The 20,347-nt window shown below is 49.8% G+C and overlaps 5 protein-coding genes across 5 annotated transcripts; 2 read left to right on the top strand and 3 right to left on the bottom strand.

The window, feature by feature from the left end:
- Positions 1-1,051: 1,051 nt before the first annotated feature.
- L228DRAFT_98414 (hypothetical protein) lies at positions 1,052-1,908 on the top strand. Its single transcript, XM_018337034.1, has one exon. The coding sequence runs from the start codon at positions 1,205-1,207 to the stop codon at positions 1,661-1,663; it is 459 nt and encodes a 152-aa protein (XP_018190075.1). The 5' UTR covers positions 1,052-1,204; the 3' UTR covers positions 1,664-1,908.
- A 2,763-nt stretch (positions 1,909-4,671) lies between these two features.
- Positions 4,672-7,482, bottom strand: L228DRAFT_259726 (hypothetical protein). Its single transcript, XM_018334187.1, has 2 exons — positions 7,170-7,482; positions 4,672-7,035 (listed from the first exon to the last, which is right to left on the bottom strand). Exon 2 carries the CDS (start codon positions 6,988-6,990, stop codon positions 4,732-4,734), a length of 2,259 nt encoding a protein of 752 aa, XP_018190076.1. The 5' UTR covers positions 6,991-7,035; positions 7,170-7,482; the 3' UTR covers positions 4,672-4,731.
- A 149-nt stretch (positions 7,483-7,631) lies between these two features.
- Positions 7,632-9,845, top strand: L228DRAFT_281586 (hypothetical protein). Its single transcript, XM_018335900.1, has 2 exons — positions 7,632-8,376; positions 8,463-9,845. Exons 1-2 carry the CDS (start codon positions 7,731-7,733, stop codon positions 9,398-9,400), a joined length of 1,584 nt encoding a protein of 527 aa, XP_018190077.1. The 5' UTR covers positions 7,632-7,730; the 3' UTR covers positions 9,401-9,845.
- Positions 9,846-10,225: 380 nt separating this feature from the next.
- Positions 10,226-10,883, bottom strand: L228DRAFT_266851 (hypothetical protein; the record flags this gene model as incomplete). Its single annotated transcript, XM_018334915.1, has 3 exons — positions 10,226-10,366; positions 10,501-10,591; positions 10,822-10,883. The coding sequence occupies 3 exons, from the start codon at positions 10,881-10,883 to the stop codon at positions 10,226-10,228; spliced, it is 294 nt and encodes a 97-aa protein (XP_018190078.1).
- A 954-nt stretch (positions 10,884-11,837) lies between these two features.
- L228DRAFT_266852 (cora-domain-containing protein) lies at positions 11,838-14,889 on the bottom strand (the record flags this gene model as incomplete). The annotated part of the gene is made up of 4 exons (XM_018334916.1): positions 11,838-12,111; positions 12,225-12,760; positions 12,874-14,332; positions 14,456-14,889. The coding sequence occupies 4 exons, from the start codon at positions 14,887-14,889 to the stop codon at positions 11,838-11,840; spliced, it is 2,703 nt and encodes a 900-aa protein (XP_018190079.1).
- Between the last annotated feature and the right edge of the window lie 5,458 nt (positions 14,890-20,347).

The raw sequence follows: 20,347 nt of genomic DNA on the forward strand, positions 1-20,347 counted from the left end.
GTGAATGACAAGAGCGTGCCCCGTGTGAGAGAAGAGTGGGAATAATGATGTGTGGCTGCACCGTTGACAGAATGTCAATCAGTCAGTGCGAAGCAGGATCGATGGTTCGAACAAGCCGGGGAAGAAGTGGAAAGGGCGATGGGGGGGGTATGACGCTGTAACCCGCCCGGACAGCCAAGGGAGGTTAGACGATCAAGCGAGCGATGACGCTGCCCATACGACAGCCCAAGCCCAACTGGGGAACGGGAACACCTCGACCCAGCGGGAAAAGCAGCAAATGAAACGACGGCAAAAAAAATGCGAAAATCAGAATAGGATGAGCAATCCCAACCCGTTTCAAGGAATGGGAGGGGAGAGAAGAAAAAAAGGCCCTGCCCGGGCAGGAACCCGCGCTAGGCCCGACAGACAGACAAGATTTAGGCGGGGTGAGTGCGACAAAAGGCCAGTTTCCAAGGAAAATGCGGGAACAGTCGAAACGCGATGCCGATGAGGGAAATTGGTTAGAGTGGAGAGTTGTATGTAAGCGGAACAGCCACTGGGGGACTTGGTAAAGTGGGAAGTTTTTCAGCGTCCTGGCTCGTCCGATAAAAGAGGGTCCGGGCCCAGATCCAGGTTGAGGGAGTTCTAGGTCGCTGTTCCAAGGCCAAAGCCCGAAAGAACGACGCCCCAGACTCGGAAAAGTCGAGGGGCAAAGCACACACGATGCGAGACAAGATGCGAAATCTTGTGTGTGTGCCTTGTAAATCAACCAGGTGAAGGCAAACCCCACCACATACACAAGCCCCCATCATGCTTTTTGCTTTTCCCTCTGCTTGCCCCTGCAAAGCCTCAATTGGTCTTCTTTTCAGGTACCGCAGTATGCGCGTCAACCACAAGCCCACTTGCACGGGTTTAGGCATGTACCCGCTCAAGGTTTTGCTGCTACCCGGGCTTTGAAAGTTGCTCAGAATCCCAACTCAGCTCACTAGTAGCACACCTCTTCTCCCTCTCCTACTCTTCATCCTCGCCCTCCCCGTCGTCGCGCCACAACAATTGGGCAAGAGACGAGATGAGACGGTTCGTCGTAGGTGATGATGGCATCGTCGCACTTATCGGGTTCCCATTGCGGCCCAGATCGTCCTGACACGGCTGCATAGTGACGCACATGCCCCTCCATTCCGTCCCCGGCCCCCGACGAATGAAACATAGGTAAAGGTAAAACGAAATGATGAAACAGCAAGCAAGTCAAGTACACATGAAAAAAAAAGGACGTGATCTCCGGGCAAAAGGAAAAAAAGTAAATAAAAGGGTAACGATTGCGATAGCAATAATAAAACAAGGGGAAAAAAAAAATCAATTGAGAAAATCAAATCCAATAAAACCAATAAAACTGAGAAATCTGGTACTTGCCTTGATGAAAGGCATGATTTCAATCTTTGCCCGATTTTTTAAGGTGAGCTCCGTGCTCTCGCTTTCTCACTCACTTGATTCCAAGAAGACGAGGAAACGCAGCCCGCGCACTGACGCAGAAGTCGCTCAGGAAAATTCGGCCTTCAGTGCAAAGCCTTTTCACCTGATAGAAAAGGTTCAAAAGGTGTCTGACGGCGTGCGCTGGTTCAAACCCGACTTTACACCGAGCAACACGACGAGCAAGCCCCCAAAAAGGTTGAGTTGCAAGGAATAAACCTGTACGTCGAGGGACCTGCGCCAAGCCGTTGCTAAACGTGGCGTATAATGCCGTGTGCCTCCCCGACAGGGCAGCACAGGATGCAGTGACCGAGCTGTCTGTGTAGCAGATGTAGCAACAGCAGCAACAGCAGCAACAGCAGCAACAGCAGCAGCAGAAACGCTGGAGAGGTTTGAAAAGAGAGAAATGTCCCCCCGGAAGCAGCGGGTGATGGAGAAGACGCAGCCCAATAGAAGGTGAGAAGAGGACCGGTAAAAGTATGATGATTGTCTCCTCCGCCGAAGGTGAATTAGAAAGGGGGGCGCAGAGCGCAGACGGGCTGTGCTATCTACAAATTTCTACGGCTAATTACTGTGCTGGCTCTCATGAGGCCTTTGTCGAACCAATATCTATGTGTCCGGGGTTTCCAGGCGGAATGCGGCGGGCTCTGATTAGGGTCAGACGGTCGGTCGCTCCAGGGGTCTAATGGCTCATCAATCCAGAGCGAATGAACGAATGGATTCCACCATCTCAGGCTGGACCCTTTTTTTCTCTCTCTTTCTTTTCCCTCTTTTCCTTTTTCTTTCCCCCCCCAATCAGTATGGAGCAATTAGGCCAAAATCCCATGTCTCATTCAGAGCCCGTGTTGCCGTATAATGTTAGCTTGGGGCCGCCGGAAAATAAGAAGAACGAACCGAAGTCCCAGTTGCCTCTGACAGGGTGAGGAAACATACACTGTAGTTAACATGGTGGCAAGTCTGACTAACTGAAAGGGCTACGCGTTGGATTAAAATCCCGCTTGTAGCCCTGGACGTGTACAAATTAGATCAGTTAAGCAAAACCCTGCCAGTCTAACTCCACTGTACGAGTGCCTGTACCGTACCCGTACGATGGCGAGGAGGTTTCAGCCACCCGATGATGATGAAAAGCCACACTCTGCAAAAGCTCCCCTATCAAGGTCAACATGATCAGCGTCATCTTTATCATCATTGTTGTAATTCCAATACTGTTATCAACGGTTGTTGGGCTGGGCACGCGCCAAGTGCGTTGCTCATCCCTCATCCATATTACGCGGCCCGGCAAGCTGTCAAAGCAGGATGATCTGCACTCAGCCCAAAAAGTAGCTTGTGCGTTCTCGGTCGTTGGTGGATGCGCTGATGCGAGGTCGGGGGAGCATAGTGGACAAGTGGGCGATCCTACCGAGCACCGTCAAAAGTATATGAGTACTCCATACGGCATGTAATTATGATATTATCAAGCTCCGAGTTGCGAGCGTTTTCGCCATTCCAATTGGTTATTCATTCAGTAATGGACCTTGATCTCGTTTCTTGTTAGCTATCCAGTTGGTGTCTTGCTTTGACACGCCTTGAACGTCTACCTGATCAAGCCCAAAGGCTATGAGACCCTACTACTAGTGCTCTGGATGCTACCTAAGGTACTCGTAGGCAATTGACAAGGCTCAATCAAGCCGGCTTGCCTTGCCGACTCCGCGCCGAGGATTTGCTCGCCATTCGCCTCGTTCGTTCCTCCAAAGGAATTCGGCCAGTCCGAGATGCTTGGTCCGAACCTCTGGACCCTGGAGACCCACAATAAGTAGTACCTGTAGATTGCCTTTGTAGAGATGTGCTAAACTAACCTCTCACGCCAAAGAAAATGTCCAAGGGTCATCATCACAGTAACCTAGTCGTAAGAGAGCACTCCATGCTGTACAAACTCCCACACTCCATACATTTTGTAATCTTGTCCCAATATTGTGCGACATCAAAAGAGAAAATATCAATCATTGGCAATGGACAAGTCCCACAATCTCAATCCCAGGTATCCAGTGCGTCTTTCGTAGAGGCAGACAACACATGACTAATTAACAGCTGCGTCCTGTAACTTAGCGGTACTGTAATACTGTAATACTGTAGAAAGTGACTCGATGGGTCCTCAGTGACGACTTTCATTTCCCAGGGTCCCCCGTCCGAGGCGTCGGCCCGTTGTGCTTACAGTGATTGTGTGGTTAGTGCGTGTATTACTGTACGGTCATTATGGAGTAGGTAGACCCCAATGCAGTTCACCTGAATTAGTCCAAGTCATCTTCATACTCGTCACACTACAATACAGTAGAGCCTACGAGTACAGAGCGCAAAACAGCGGCCCGATTGTCAGTTTCAGAGAAGTTTGACGTGATAAGATTGGCAGCGCATGTGTGATCGACGGACTTCAATAGCGTTTATCGATCTCCAAATTCCATTTACTTTTTAAGGATGAGTGAAGCAAGAACAAAAATATTACTTATTTTAGGATGCATTGATCCAGTGTTTTATCTGCAACAACAAAACGCCTCGGTTCTTCCATTTGGTGAAGAGTAAAAAATCGGGGCAGGATAATGAAGGGAAAATTTTTTTCTTTAAATTTTAAAAATTACCGACCAAATTGATCTTGAAAATTCGTGACGATGACGATGACGATGAAATGTCAAATGGTAGTATTTACTACTGCACCTATAGAATAAAATGATATCACGTAATAAATAGGTAGCGATTCATAGAGCGCCTATTGAAAGTTTATTTACGTATGCTCACGGAGGAGAATGTAAAATCTCAAAAGGAAGAAAATAATAAGACGAAAATAAAAGAAGAATATCCCCAGTTCAAACCAAACACCCGGAGATTTCTCGTCGCTAAACTCCCCAGCGTCAATGGTCCGCTGTCTTGAGGAAGAAACAGTGGACGAACAGGAAAAGATGATGCTCGCAGAAAAAATGTGAGCAGGAAAAGTAAATAAACGAAACCTGAGAAGTAAAACCCCGAACCATCACGCTCAGCTTTTCCCTTTTCCAACCAGTAACAATCATGTAAGATAATGAGGACCCTATCCCAAACCCTTGGCCTCAATGCATGATATAAAAACAATAACGACGACAACAATCATGATAACAGCAGCAGCAGCTTTATCAGACGGTCTTTTCAGACAAAGTATGCAAAACGAATTTGCAATCGGTAAAAGGTAAACAAACGAGAAACGCAAACCACTTGCAGGGCCCGCGATGGCAGCTGCTTTTGTACATATTGTGTAAAAAAATGATTGAAGACAGACAATCAGTCTCCGTCCCACTCATCGCCGTCATCATCATCGACTTCGGTGCTGGTGACACCTGTCTCTCCGCCTTCTACATCAGACTCCGCACCACGACTGGTAGCTCGACTCAGATCTCCAAGCCCTGCTCCTTCTTCGAATGCCATCTTTTGCTTTTTGACAGCAAGTTCGTAGGTAGGATTCAAGTTGGTTGTGGACTTTCGCTTCCTCTTGCCTAGATCGCTGTCCTGTCCCGGGGTTGAAAGCTTTTGATATTGTTCGTATTCGGTCAAGCCACGAGGGCTTGAAGAGCGTCTAATTTCCGGCCCAGTCGTGACAGGTGCAGCGGCTGTGCGTGAGTTTTCAGAAGAAGATGAAGAAGAAAGCTTTGTGCTTCGACCAAGCAAGCTCTTCGGCTTAGCTACGGGACGCCTACCTTTCATAGAAGGCACGATGCTGATTTCGGAGCTTTGACCGCTCTCCTCTTGAAGTAGTGGAGCAGCCTGGCTGATAGGAGAGACTGAAGTTTCAGTGGAGCTGGCGGCAGTCAGGTTGAGCCCACTGGTATGTATGGAAGGTGGAGCGTCACTGGCCCCTCCGGTGCCGTTGGTATCTCCTGCCTCAGCCTCCTTTGCTTTAGCTAATGCCGCAGCCTTTCTGGCATCCCACCACTTCTTCATCGAGCGACTTCGTTTCGACGCTTTTGCTGCTCGTTTCTTCTCTACCCCTTCGGATTGCGGGGCAAGTGCACCCTTTGGAGGACGTCCTCGCCGCTTCACAATCGGCGGTTGTGGTGGCGGGGTGGGAGTCGCGGCCGTGGAAGCCAGCGTGTCCCTATCGGTTTCTGCCTCCATTTCGCCTTCGGTGCTGGTCGTAGATGGAAACAAACTTTCTTCTCGAACAGCTCGAACTCGCGCCGGAATTGGCTCCTTCTTGGGACGACCCCGTTTCCGTGGCAGCGCGGACTCTTCCACCATCTCGGTAGAAAACTTGAGTCCTTCCTCAGCCGCGTACCTCGGTCGAGTTCCGGCCGTGACAAGACCATCAAAGGCTTGTCGCTGACGACGAGCTCGCTTTCCTTCGACAATGGCATTTGGATCACCTGCTCCTTCAAGGCCTTTGCCAGCGAGACTCGCTTTGAGCTTGCGGAGTTCACGTCCGCCAACCACTCTTCCATGTCGCTGTTTCTCCGGATCCTGTTTTCCTTCTTTCTTTGGATCCGGGTCATACTTGTAACCGTAGAGGTCTGCCTCCTTTCTGTCCTCAAAGCGGACTGGCGCCTCGACTGCACGAGGATCTGCAGGCTTTCTTGGTGGTTGAGCGAATCGAGCGGTACGCTTGTCCAAAATTATCCATTCGTCCTGCCATATTTTTAATGCGCGTTGTGCATTCTCCGCAATAGCAAATAATGCTTTCGTTGAACGCTTCTCTGGATTTTCAAGAGCTGCGAGAAAAAGCTCCGGATCAGTTATGGGATCCCATTGCTCAGCAACAAGTCTGTGCGCCTCCGAGCGGTCCTCGGAGCTTTCAGACTGCTCCTGGCTTGCAGGTTCAGTGTAGAGGGTTGCGGTGGCGGGTCTAGAGGAGAAAGGTGGGGGCAGGTCTGAATCAGATAGATCATCTACGTCGGACGTGTCATCAGGATCTTCAAAATTTTTATTTTGCTTTGGCTGATCCGTCATCGACGTAGAGTGTGAGTTATTGCTTCCCAGACAAGCTTCGGTAGAATTGCCGAGATTTCTAGGAGCTCCGTCTCCCAAGTTTGGATGGGAGAAAGAGGAGGAGAATGAATGAAGCTGTTCTTGCAGGACCGACTCTGCATCTGGAGCACGGCCGATTTCTTCCGGGATTAGATTCTCCGGGTCTCCTGCTTTGAGCTCGGGCCGTTGAGCCTCGGACCCAGCTGGCTGGTCTTTGACCTCTGCATTGATAGATGGATCTGCCAGTTCTGAAGCGACCGGAGAAAGCTTTGGTGGGGATGGTTGATGTTGGACCGGAAGACCGTAAACACTGAAAATGCCGTTTTGGTAGGATGTTCTAAGTGACAAGACTTTTGGAACATCAACAATAATTTGGTCTTCAGCGGCCTCGCTCTCACCATTTTGTGCTTGAGAGACAGCGGTTGACCGCTTACCACCTGGTGCCGAAGCCCGGCGGTTGCGGATTTGCTTGAGTCCAGGTCCCGGCAGGATTCGAGCAGGTTTTGGCGCCGGCGCAATGGTTGCACTCGCACTTTTGCGAGGTCTTCCACGCGGACGCTTGACAGCTAGATTCTGATCCATGTCGTCAAAAGACAGAGATTGGATCAAATGTAGAGGAGAAAAAATCTATTTTGATGATTAGTTCGTGGAATGGTCATGTGTTTAGGAGCGTAGATTTGACTAGTCAGACTTCAAGATAAACATCACATCGAAGAGAAGCGAATAGAAGAAAATTGACGACGCCACACAAATGTACGAACCTTTGTAATTAGGAGCGAGATGCTGATTCTAAAGTCAGAAATTAAGTCTGGGAGGAAAGAGTCTGATGCCTATGAGCACAAAATCGGTGTTTAGTTGCCGAAAAAAGGTGATGATGGTCCTCTCGGAGTGAGCAAAGAGAGCGTAAAAAGAAAGGGACAAGGACCGGGAACGCCAATAAAAACGAGCATCTACAATAGCAAGAAACAATTGATGAGAGGTAAAAGAGGAGGTCGGTATTGTTCCATTGAGTCGACGGAGTGATTGATTTGATTTGATTGATGATGGGGTGAAATTGATTTTATTTATTGCTCGTTGCTTTCTGTCTGTCTCTCAGTCTCTCACTCTTCTACTCTGGACACACCCAAGACGGAAACAATTGTCTCGCTTAAATTCCCTCCGCCTCGCGCTTACCCAATTAGATCACATACTCCAGTCCAGATCGCGACTTCCCCAATTTATACGAAGCACCCTGACCTCATTCATATTATTGTTGTTGCTCCTTCTATATTCCACTTTATTCCTCTGTCCCAGCATAAGGTACTTTAGTATCTTTGACGACCATGGCTGAAAAGAAGAATACCGAAGATGAAATCTCCAAGCTCTTTGAGGGCATTGAGAATAATGAGTCCACCCCTGGCAAAGATCCCAAATCAACCAAAACAACAGCAACAATGCCCGACCCGCAAGCAGAAAATGATCTGCTTGCTGAGCTTGGTAATCTAGCTGCGGAGAGGCCAGCCAGTCGATCACACACTCCGAGAGCTGTATCATCAAGCAACAGAAAATCACCCATGCCAGCTGCCAACGACAACAACGGCACGCCTCCTCCTCCAGCTGCATCAGAAAGAACGAGTGAGGACAAGCTTGCTGCCTCTACTTCTACGTTGCCAAGGAAATCTGGGGAAAGCACTAGACCTCTTCACAGGGCTGCTACCCCCAATGAATTTTTAGAGAAATCCTCATCGGACTCAAGCATAACAGCAAGTCAACAGCCCTCGGCCCCATCGGTACCGCCAACAGCACAGCAGCAGCAGCAGCAGTCAAACGGAGGTGGATGGTGGGGTGGCATCTTTGCTACCGCCAGCGCCACAGCGAGCGCGGCAGTAAAGCAAGCCGAGGCTGCAGTGAAAGAGATTCAGAAGAATGAAGAAGCTCAACGATGGGCTGAACAAGTCAAGGGCAATGTAGGATTGCTCAAGGGCATAGGTACGTCCTAATGGAAACAGCTTCATTCTTGCCCAACGGCAGCTCTCCTAGTAGCTACCTTGCTTACTTGCTCTTTTCTCCTGCAGGCGGCGAATTACGCTCCCGTGCGCTTCCAACATTTACTAATATTCTCCACCACATTGCTCCGCCAATCTCCACCCACGAGCGTCTCCAGATTCACATAACCCACGACCTCGTGGGCTACCCTTCCCTTGACCCGCTCATTTACCAAACATTCTCTCGCGTCATGGCACAAGTCGAAGGCGGTGACCTCATGGTCATCCAGCGAGGCCGAGAATCAGCCCCACGTCGCGGATCAGACGTTGGTTTCACCGGCGGCAGCAGCAGCGGATGGAATGACGGTCCTTGGTGGCGAAGCTCTTCTGAAGCGCGAGACATTGGGTCAGTCAAGGGCATCGTCGAGGGCACCAAGCTGGCAAGAGCCAGCGCAGAGTCATATGCAAACCAGTATTTTGGATCTCGCGGCGGTGTCGAAGCGGCGGCAAAGCAAGCCACTGAAGTCCTCAGTGAAACAAACCCCGTACGCTCGAGCGACATCTTTCTCGCAATTCAAGCCATTGGCTACACTCTTCCAGAGGACCTCTTTGACGGTCCCAAACCAACAGACAAGCCCGAGGCCGTTGAGGATCCGGACGACAAACCCGACGAGCTTGTCACTTTTGCAATCTATTTGCATGACCCCATTCATGGCATCGACTTCAAAACTGTTACCCAGGCTTTTCCTCAGCAGTGGATCAACTGGCTGGACGCCCGTTCTGGTCCAGTCGACGAAGAAGGCTATCCTGGCTTTCCCGAAGAGATTGCAGAGATTATTGAGACTGGAGGCGTCGATCCGCGCGAGTGGGTGTCCGAGTGGGTCGAAGAAGTCCTGGCCCTCGGCGTCGGCACGGTTGCCCAGAGATATGTTGCCAAGCGCATGGGTGTTGGCCAAGGAGGCATAGGACGAGGAAAGGCCAAGCAAGCTATTGAGTCGGGTGCGGGAGAAGCAGCTAGAGCCATATGATTCTTGATTTTCCCCTTTTCTTTCTTTTCTTCCCGCACCTCTTCTGTCTTCTCTTGTTCCCTTCCTAACAATAATTCGAAAGGCCCTCGGCACTAGTATCAAGATATATGGCGTTTCTTTTCCTTTTCCCTTTTCTTTTCACGAAAGCGGCGGAGCAGCCCTCTTTCTTCTCTATACCTCACTCGTTCGTTAATATCGTAACCCTTTTTTTCAAATTAAATGCCTTTACAAATATCCTTGCAGTCTACTACTATCAAATAAATAATTACTTTATCAAATGAAGAATGGTTACCGTACAGTGTCTTTCCAGTCTCGAACTCTTCTTTCTTCTTGGATGGGGTATATCAATGTGTATTTAAATATTTGCCTAAATTTCCCCCATCTTTCATGGCAATGACCAGTCATGAGACGAAAGAAAGCTCATTTCTTTATCAATCCCGGAATTATAGCGCCTAGATAACTCCAAATCATGCAAAGAACTATATTCTTCTCCACCGCAGAAACCCGCGCATCGAAAGCGAAAAGATATCCGCCAATGGTGGAAAATTGCCCCTATTCGAAAATCGACGCAGGCAAATGCCCGGAGATATATCATTCCCTTTCATTCCATAAACCTCTCGTTCGATGCCCCAGACTTTTTCTCGCAATGTGTTTCAACACGAGCATCTCATTGCAGATAGACATCTCGAATTTACTCGACAGTCGAATGCGACATTGACGTTACGTGGCATGATACCGACCGATTGATTGGGCGAGAGACCACCGTATGCTTGTAAATGGGTTATTCCGATCATATCAATTGTCAAGGGAGAAATTTGGAACGATTCAGTTCTTCCCATTCTTGCCCTTTCCATTCCCGGCAGCTCCCTCTTTCTCTCGTCGTTTCGCGCTCGCGAGTAATTCAAGATGGCCCGCTTTCTCAGCAAGATTGCGTTCCGTCTTCGCCGTGAGACCACCTGAGAATTTCTGTATTTTGGATTTATGAGTTAGCGTTTGCTTTTCTTATTTGTTGTTTTTGGTATCCTCTTCATTCCATCAAGAAAGGGTGTCTTTTCTTGTCTTCGAGGAACGGTCACATCCTCTTCTCTTGTGAGACGCACCTTTGCCAGCTTTTGCTTCTTTACCAAATCTGCCTTTTTCGGAGCGATTTGCCGCTGGCCCTTTTTCGGGCCGGGACCGAGAACGCTGGGCCTGTGATGTTGATGACTGGTTAGCGATTTGTTTCTTTGTTTTCTTTTCATTTCGATTGCTGTTTCGTGCAATGGAGGTTGTAATTGTCCCGTTGGTGGGTATGCCGTGCGGTCTGAGGTTGAGAGATATTGACGCTGTACACCGTAGACCAGGCATTGGACTCCAAGACGCGAAGATCCAGACGATCCGCCGATGCACAAAGCGGAGGCAAGAAAAGAGGTGCGACTCACTTTTTACCGCCCTTTGTGTTACCTCCTTTGGGGTTCTTCAATTTGATCGTTCCTTGCGCCATTACTCCTTTTCTATGTTCTAGATCGACGGTTTTATTTTCTCTTTGGTATCCTCGCTGCGATATTCAAAGCACAGTTATTTACTTGCGTGCGTGCAGGGGAGATGGCGGATTTTGTAAAGCGGTAGAGGGTGGAGTGTAGATGTCGAGACGTCCAGCCAAATAATCAGCCGTAACTTTTGAAGAAAAATACCCCAGACAAGGGAGAAACGCATAACAGAATCTTAGCGGGCATGTGGTTTAGTGGCGACCTGGTTAGATAAGGCGAAGGCGGTGAGCAGAAACGAGCTGAGCGAGAGGGAGGGTCAACGGGGGTCTACCGACTGCTGGTGTGTTGGTGTGGCAATTCGCTTCGCTTCCACTCCACACCAAAGGCAACGGATTTATACGTAAAACTGGAGAAACGGGCATCAAGACATCGAATACATCCTGATATCAAGTCTAAGAATTGCTGTATGATTACTTTAGGAAGATTCGTTAAAAGACGATGAACGAAAGATATATTTGTGTTTCATGTATTGTAAAGGATACAAGGATAAGACTGCTATCCCTCCATGTGCGTCTGCGTCAGATATGTATGTATATATGTACAGAAAAGTCATCAGAGAAAATAAAAAAACCAATGAACGGTGATAATATGAGATGAAATACGCCAAGGAAAATATAGACCAAAGCCCGAGAGATGACAATAACATGAATACGTAAGAGCAATCGAATCTCCTCTCCAGAAAGTGATACTTTTCGACTTGTTCGTCGTGCGGATGTGCCCCCCATAAGATATCAATCCAAGATGGCAGTCGGGTATCTGGTCCCTTTCCAAACCAGTTCCTCCACAATCACAAGCCAAAGGCGTTGACCTCAGACATAAAAGACTTTAGAGACAAGATGATTTCGAAGAATTTCAAGAAAGACGGACTTCGAGCAGGTATATGGAAGTAGAGAAAAGAAACTGACCGGCTAAACAATTCCATAGACCCGCTTTGCAATGAAATAACAGGAAATACCAAACACGAGCAACGCTGCGGTGATGCTCCAGAACCAGTACAAATTCTCTATCTCCTGTCCAGGGACCATGACGTTCATGCCCCACATACCTGTAACAATGTTCATGGGGAGGACAATCGTTCCGAGGACAGTGAGTTTGCCAAGAATGTCCGACGTTTGTTCTTGACGCTCATTCATGCGAATATTGATTTGAGCGAGGTAATTGGAGTGGGCACGGGAGAGGAGCCTAGATGAACGCAAATGTCGAGGTCAGCAGATGTCGTTGTGGGCTGAGAGTTGCCAAAGACAAAAGGTGACATGCATCATGGTAGATATGGAGAGCAAAAAGGGAACACTTACATTTCATAGTGCGTCAAATTTCCCGTCATGGTCACAATATGATCCTGTATATCGCCGAGATAGAGCCCAATCTCACTCCGGGGAGCCACCTCCCATTGCTCATTACATCGTTTGGCAAACCCCTTGATAACATCTGCTTTATTACCCAAAAGACGATAAAGTCCCATGACCTTCTTTCGACAGTCGCCTACTTGGCGAAGCATGTCTCCGCCCGAGACGCCCGAGGTGCTGTCCCCTGCTTCGGAGCGTTTTTCACTCGCCGCGACGTCTTTGAACTTTGAGACTGGCAGCTTACTCGAAGGAGTCATTTTTGCGGAGAGCTTTTCGTCGGGAGTATCGGGATTGTGCAATTGCAGGATGGCGTCGTCGATTTCGTCGACTTCTCGCTCAATGGATTGGATCAATGGAGCGAAAACGTCGGTAATATCGTCAATGATGGCGTACGAGATCCAATCCGAGCTGAGAATGAGGTAATCTTTGAGCTGACGGATTCGCCGACGGACATTGGCCGGATGTGGGGTCATGGAGAAGTGAAACTGCAACTGTCAATTCCGATACTGATGAAATGAAGATTTTCGGTGGGTATGAAAGACTGTGGAAAGATTTTCGACAGACAGTAAAAGGGCAATAGATGGAAGACTGCACTTACGCTGATAACACCTTCTCTGAACACAATGACGTACATATTGACGGGATTAAGGTAGTCATCGCTGCTCATGTCCTGCTCAAATGTGCGGTAATTGACAAAGTAGTAATGCCGAAACAACTCGACTTTTTCTCGGGCTTCCTGCATCATGATATCCTCTGCTGTCAAGGGATGGATGCCAAAGGTTTTGGAAATGACGCGCATCTCTGCGTCAGTCGGAGACAGAACGTCGAGCCAGAATGTCGGCCGCGCACCATATCGCTTAGGTTTGGTTTCCGGCGCTGGCGTGGGCTGCCCAGAAGAGTCACGGCCTTCTGGCTTCTGTTCCCCAAGAATGGACGATTGTCGCGTAGTCGGTTTAGACAAGCTCGGCATCCGAGAGAGGTGGTCTTGATGGGAAGTTAGATCGTCATCTTCTTCATCTGACGAGGAGTCACTGAGCAGAGGCGGGTCCGGGATGAAGAGGTCCCTAAATGTCTGCCCAGGCTGGAGCAATTCAGAAATCGTCTGGCTGTGGACCGTGCTCTGAAACTCTTCGTTAAAGTAGGTAAATCGATACGGCTCGTCCTCTTGCTGTCGATGCCATGCGGACATTTGCGGGCGTAGTCGACCATCGACAAGCACCGGTTCGCTGATCTTCTTGGCGCGAATACCCTCACTGCGCTCTTCCTTTTCTTCCCGGCTCCACTCCTCGAGGACAGACAGATCGGGCCATTTTCGGCCGCGTCGTCTGCGCGTTGTTGGCGCGTACGGGAACCCCGGTTCTGGCGGAGTGTAGTCTTCCTCTGCAATCTCTGACATGCCCTCCATGGGGAAGCACACGTCGACTTCGCCTGGAACAGCGACCGTATGTCGACGTCTCTCAGGCGACTCGCCTCGGGGAGACGATGGATTTGACGGATGTGAGCCTGGGTAGCTATGGACAAGACTCTCATTTTCCATGTCTACGATAGCGTCCCGCGACAGCGGTCCAATACCGCGCTTGGACTCGGGAGATCGTGAATTGAAGTCGCCCGTCACCATGACATCGCCGTAGCCCATATCCGTGCCCAGCTTGGGGCTGCTCGGTACCGAAGGAGGGTTGTTCACATCGTAATCCAAACCTGTAGAGGACGGGTGCTGTGGCAGTGTGCCGAGCCGTTTCCGCCGTCGACTTGAAGTTGATGTCGCAGCTGAGCCAGGCCGGTCCCGTGAAGCGGTTCTCGAGCGGGTAAAGAATCCGCCGTATCCATCCTTGGACGACGGCCGGTCTTGCCCTGAAGCTATCAAGGGAGTTCGGTCGTCGACTGCAACGTCCTCGTCATCACTGCCCGAATATTGCTGCGATTGCCTCATGCGAGATGGCCGCTGACGAAAGGCCGAGCTGGAGGCACCATCCAGAGGACTTTGTATGGAAGGGCGAGGCATAGCGAAGCTTGAGAGAAGCGTACTTTGTCGTCGCGGGCGCATTGGCAGTTGGTCCCTAAAGCGACAGTCAGCATCTTCCCCACATCAGACCGTGTATCATCTCAAATGAGACCAAATTCCATATTGCTCCACGCTGCCTATATGGCTGAGGGCCCATTGGCGCAAAAGAAGCACTTACCTGTGATCCAAAAGCGCCTCGCTCTCCAAGCTTGTGCTGCTGGTATTCCCTGGTCCGCCCGACGATTGCCCCAATTTGTAAAACGATGGCCTCGCTGCAGTGGTATCGCGTGAAGTGAGCCGTTCCACTGTCGATGGTCTCGACGCTGAATTATCTTCGGGGCCAGTTTCATCTGGAGCGGGAGCAAACGACTGTCGCCGATTGCGTCTCTTCTTATGACCGCGTTGCCGGCGTTTCTTCTTTTGCGATGAGTGTCCTGACGGGTGATCGGATTGTTCTCCTATGGTTGGAAATGAAAGTTGCCCGCTGCCTTCTGCTACTTGCCGTTGTTGCTGCGCATTGGGGTTTCTGGACGAATCTTGCGGCAGAGTTCTTGGGCTGGGCTCGCCCGGTGTGTCATATGGCGTCGAGAGTTTCCCCTGCCTTGAAGCCATTGTGACGATTTCAAATTCAAGTTTTGCTGAGAGCAACGATTCTTTCCCTCCTCACAATAGAATTTCGTCGCGAAAACCAATTCCTCAAGTTTTATCTTCGCCAGGTAATCCCTGCTGACTTTATTATTGTTTAACGGTGTCGCAGGCGCAGGTGCAGCAAGAGACGTGGTACAACGGCCTCGGCTAGTTTTTGGTGGAGGAAGGATTGACGTAAGATGCGTCGATCCTCGCCTCTAGCTGTCAAGTGTCTTGGCTTTCAGAAAATGACCGTTTTGCAGCAGACTCTTCGATTGAGAGAGTCGCATCCGGGGTAGGCTGTGAGCACAATGGCTTCAGACAACAGGACAGTGTTGTTTGGCGATAGGTAGGCGAAGAGCTATCGACAGAGGTAGGTAGGTAGGTGTGGGTGCGCAGGTGTCAAAAGTCAAGCGTGGAACATGTGGAGTAATTTGCCTTAAGCAAGGTAGGAAAGGCTAAAGGGTTGAAGGCAACTGGTCGTGTGAGATGATCCGGATTTCTCCTCCAAAGACCCGCTTTTGGGGGGCGTTTGACCGGTCTTTAGTGCTGCGGCTAGGACTCCGCCTAACTGCAAGTCCCATGGCAAATCACCTATTTCGCAATGGTAATTTGTCCAGCGGTTATAGATGTCCCGGTCCTTATCTCCTTTGACCTATCTACCGCAGTAGTAGACTGACGCTTGTCAACAGTAGCAGGACGAACGAAGGAGGTCAAGTAGAACAAGACAGACAAGATAGTAAATGGTAGATGATAATCATACATGATGACGATTACGAAGTATGATTATCGTGATTGTGCTACCTGCCCCCATCTCGGGTACCTGCTTGGTATTTGAAATGCGATAAGACTTCCCTCGTTCGGTTTCACAAGATCTTCGCAATACACGCCTTAGTCGACCACTGTCAAACCCATCACGACCTGTAAATTCACCTTGAGATTCAAATCACGAATGATCATAAAGTCAAATGGAAAAAAGAAATGACAATCTGTATTATCTGCTTGCATGCTCGCTAAATCTCAGAGAAGGGGTATTCCAACCTATGAAACCAGATGAAAATAAAAAAGACAAAGAGAGAAGAAGGAAAACAAAACATTAAGATCAATAAAACTTCCCATATCTCGTGATAACGCCCCATGTCAAGGCAATCAATTGCCCAAAAATTACGCAAACCCTAATGTATTCGCCCTAAATCATGTTTCCGGAATCAAAATTGATCGTTGGTGTGATGCTCTGCATGGACCGATTCGAGTGTTCAATCGACATACCATCGCCGCTCAGCATCCGAACAACCTTTTTCGCCTTGTTCGGCTTTGCAACCAGAACTTGAGCGCGGCATACCACAATCTCGTCCTCCCCAGATCCTGAATCATCCCCTTTCTTCACCACCAACGGAAACAGAACCATTCGCACAACCGCTCCCTCCGCCTCTAATGCTTCGTTGGAAAGCGTGTCGCCGCTGCGCTCATTCATCAAAGCAGCATTGAAATGCACCTTGCGTGCAAGGTCGCCGTTTGTGTCGTACTCGGGCTGCAATGGCGGCAACATAATGTATTCGGCCCGCTGAGTGCGCATTTCGATCGAGAGCTCAACAGCTGATCGCATCACGTTGCGCAGCGACTCGATCACTTGTCGCTCAAGGTGTGCTGGAGGGGGGAGGAAAACTGATAGCGTGCTGTATATTTCCTGTACCACTGCCTCGGTATCTTGAGCACGCTGAGCGACAAAAGTCGGGCGTTTGGAAAGCAACGTCAATGTTGTTGCCCGCCACCGATGGACAGCTTTCGTTGGGCCTGGAGTGGATCCTTAGCAAATTTGATGTTCAATTAGAAATAAAAAAGAAGGGACTAAAACATACCGACTTCGGCTAGTGTCTTCTCCAGTGACTTCAACTTTTGTCGCTGCTCGCGGTCCATGCCGAAGAGGTAGCGTGTGAAGACGTACTCCCACACCATTGTCATCACAAGCGACATGAAAACATCTCGGCGCCGAACGCGATCAGAAAGATAGATATCTACATCTGACCCATCCAGGATACAGTTGTCTAATCTGTCTGCAATCTTCTCGTCCATAACGTCCGCGGCAAGGCGTGACGGCCGCATGTCGGAGAACTTGGAGAACCTCAGAACCCATTGTTGAACATGCTGGCAGAGTTTCTGACATGCATTCTCAAAATAATCTTCATCTCGAGCTTCCAAGAATGTTTCGCTTGGCTTGGATGCCAGAATCTCCTTTTGTAGCGCCCTAACCTGCTCCCGAGCCTGATCGAGCTCCTGGTGAAGTTCTCGTAGCTGCGCATCTTTTTCTCCAAGGACGGCATTGAATTCCTGCTGCAATGCCTTCTCCCGTTCTTGAAATGCATGTTCATGTTGCTGCTTAAGTTCCTCAAGCTCCTTTGCTGAGTGAAGCCATTGCACATACGTTTTGTGGTGCTCGGTCTCCAGGTCACGGTAACGTCCCTCATGACCGGCCAGCAGGTCGCGGTTGGTCGAATTTAGATTGCCATTGACCTCATTTAGTCGAATCACTTCCTGCTGGGCCTTGGCTAGAATTTCCTTGAGTTTGTTGATCTCCAGATCCTTGTCACGAAGTTGAAAGTCACGTGCCTGGACTGTTTCAGTCAAAGAGCGTGCATCTCGAGCTTGGCGGGCATTGACGTCTTCAAGCTCCTTGCGAGCGCGCGAGCGGGCATCTTCTAGCAAGCGATTTTCAGATGCAAGTTGATCGAGGCGGGTTTCCAAGTCCATGATTTGCATACTTTGTCGCCGACGCACAATGCTTGGTGGTCGCGACGGGGAGAGCGGGGAGCCTTGAATATGAGGATCGCCCCATCCCTCCTACAAATTCTCATCGGTTAGGATTCTCAATCTTCTGGATGACTCTGTCGCAGAAATCATCAAATTGCCAAAAATGGGGACTTACATAAACATCAGCCATGTCTCCGGCCCGACCTTTGCCTTTGTCCTTGACGGGATCGTAGCTGGATGACGATTCCAGCGGGTCGAGGTTCGCTTGTTGTGATTGCTGAGCCTCGGTTCCCACAAACAGTTTGGCTTCGTCTCGTTTGCTTGCGGCTCTTAAGTCTCCGCTTCGGCTACGATCGACGTGCCGCAGTGACGGCGTCGATGTACCCGATCGGTTGCTGAGTCCACTAACCGACCGGGCCACCCCCAATACTCCCCCTGACCCAATGCTGCGTATGCTCTGCGCACTTGTTGACCGTTGCTGCTGTCCCTCTGCCGCTCGTGCGCGTAGACCTTCATTGGAGAAACTTGACAAATTGCTCTGACGGCTAGAGGGCCGACTTCTTGCTCGACTCAGGCTTAGTGGGGCCTTCTGTTCCGCCTCTAGGCGCAAAAGTCGAGAAGTAAAATCGTCTGAAGAAATGCGGCCTTGGCCATCACCTAATGTTCGGCGCGAGCCCGATCTTGAATCGCTCCTTTGAGAACCTGTAGGAGAGCCTAATGGGCTGGCTAGGCTTCGTTGATCTCCAATAAGTTCATCCCCAATAGTACCTCCAAGCGTGGTTGTGGATTTGCTTCGTTTGCTCAGGGGCGATTCTTCAGGACTGGCCTCTCGGATCGTATTAAGCCGCGTCGCGCTCAAAGGTTTGGGGGGCGGGGTCTCCTTAGGAGACATCACCTGCGAACTCAAGTCGCTGTTGATGCCAATTGGTCCACCAAATAGAGATGGCCGTTGAATTTGCTGTATGTTCTTCTGACCATTAAGTGCAGCCAGGGCCATGGCGTGCTCGTGCGGAGTACTGTTATCATTGGGAACAACTTTGAAAGGATCGTCGACTCCTTGTCCAGATATTATCGGAAACAAATCTTGCCTTTCATGAGGATGGACTTCTCTCATCTCCGGTATTTGAGATGCATCATGGACCTCCGCTTCTGGGGCTTGCTGAGCTGGCTCGTTTGGAGGTGGGACAGGTGAAGCTTGAAATAGACCAGAGTCACGGTCTTTTGTCGTAGATTCCACCGGAGAAGGCTGAGAGAGATCCGCAGCTCCACTTTCCTGCGCGCTCGATGTCGTGGAACGGATAGGTCGAGTGTCAAGATAGTCACTAGTTTCAATGGAAATTTCTTGAGGGTTCAACTGTGACTCCATTGATTGTGACGCGTCATCTTGTGCTGTCTGGGAATGCATTTTATCTCGCTGAGAGATATCAACGACGTAATCCGGACCAACATCTATAGAGGCCTTCAGGTGCTCGGGAGATGTATGTTCTGTTCGACCCATATCGAATGCCCCTGAGGCTGACGGAGGATCTTCATGCTCGTCAAATCTGCCTTCTGCCTGGTCTATCATGCGCGCCTCCGTTGTTGTATCTTCAGAGGGAATCTGTGGTTGGAGTTGTTCAAGAGTGTTTACTCCTTCGGCCAAGCAGCGGTCCTCAATTTTGGCCTCATTTGCTGCTTCCGAGTCTAACTGACCGAGGTTGGTAACTGAGTTTTCGGGAGCTTGCTCTTGAAGGCCATCGCCCGGAGACTGTTCACGGCTCGACTTTGTCTCTATATCCTCTCCTTCTCTATTCGGGGCCGTTTCCGACTTGTTGGATCTTGAGAGGCCTTCGGTTGATGACGTTGTGGGCTCTTTCATCGGTAGCTGCTGAGGTTCGGAAGCATTGTCTAAAGTAGAGATGGTTTGCACGTCTGTAGCTGGAACCCTTTCTTGTCCGTGCTCGGCTTCCGTTTCTTCGAGAGAGGAGCGTTGCATAGCCGTCACATCCAGGTCTCTAGCTTGCTGGTCTGGAACCGCTGCAGTGGCGCCCCTCCACCGCGGCTGATTCGGGCTTAAGGGTCTTTGCGCTGCAACTATTTCCGGCTCATCGTGCAGCTCCTCTTTCTCAAGCGGAGATTCGTTTATTTTCTCGACAAGAGGCTTGCCTTCATTCCCAACTGGAGGGTTTGCACATTCATCCACTTCTTGATTAAGATCTTCGGGTAATGCGGAGTAGGTCTTATCGTGTGATAAACGCCCGTCTTCTTGAATTGGTCCTTCCAGTGATTCCTTCTGGCCCGAGGGCTGCTCGGCTTGGATTTGGGCACCACTCGTTTCTTGTCCAAGGCTAGTGCTCATCACGTGTGGTCCGCCAGTAACAAGATCCTGTTTTGCCTCTGTAACTAAAGCCTGCCTTTCTTCTGTCGCAAGACCTAGTTCATGTGGCGTTGGAACAGAGGCGTTGGCCTCTGACGGTGCCTCAGCAGCGTTTTCTGTCGTCGGCAAATGCTCAATACTCCTTGGCAGGCGCGGCTCGTTTTCATCAGGTATTGTTGGAGTAGCAGCGCCTGAATATTTTCCCTTCTTTTTCCTTTTGTTCTTCTTCTTTTTGCCTGACAATGGTTCTTCAACGGCTTCCTCTTCAACATCATTTGCAGGCCTCACGGTCTCGACGCCGGAAGAAGCTCCCTCATTTATTGTCTCTTTTCCGCCTTG

The sequence above is a fragment of the Xylona heveae genome (assembly GCF_001619985.1).
Source record: "Xylona heveae TC161 unplaced genomic scaffold L228scaffold_3, whole genome shotgun sequence".
Classification (NCBI taxonomy): Eukaryota; Fungi; Ascomycota; class Xylonomycetes; order Xylonales; family Xylonaceae; genus Xylona; species Xylona heveae.

Bases quoted from the DNA above. Each gene is read 5' to 3' on its own strand.
- L228DRAFT_98414 (XM_018337034.1), top strand. From the start codon at position 1,205: ATGATGAAACAGCAAGCAAGTCAAGTACACATGAAAAAAAAAGGACGT.
- L228DRAFT_259726 (XM_018334187.1), bottom strand. From the start codon at position 6,990: ATGGATCAGAATCTAGCTGTCAAGCGTCCGCGTGGAAGACCTCGCAAA.
- L228DRAFT_281586 (XM_018335900.1), top strand. From the start codon at position 7,731: ATGGCTGAAAAGAAGAATACCGAAGATGAAATCTCCAAGCTCTTTGAG. The intron at 8,377-8,462 runs GTACGTCCTAAT...TTTCTCCTGCAG, and splicing joins AGGATTGCTCAAGGGCATAG to GCGGCGAATTACGCTCCCGT.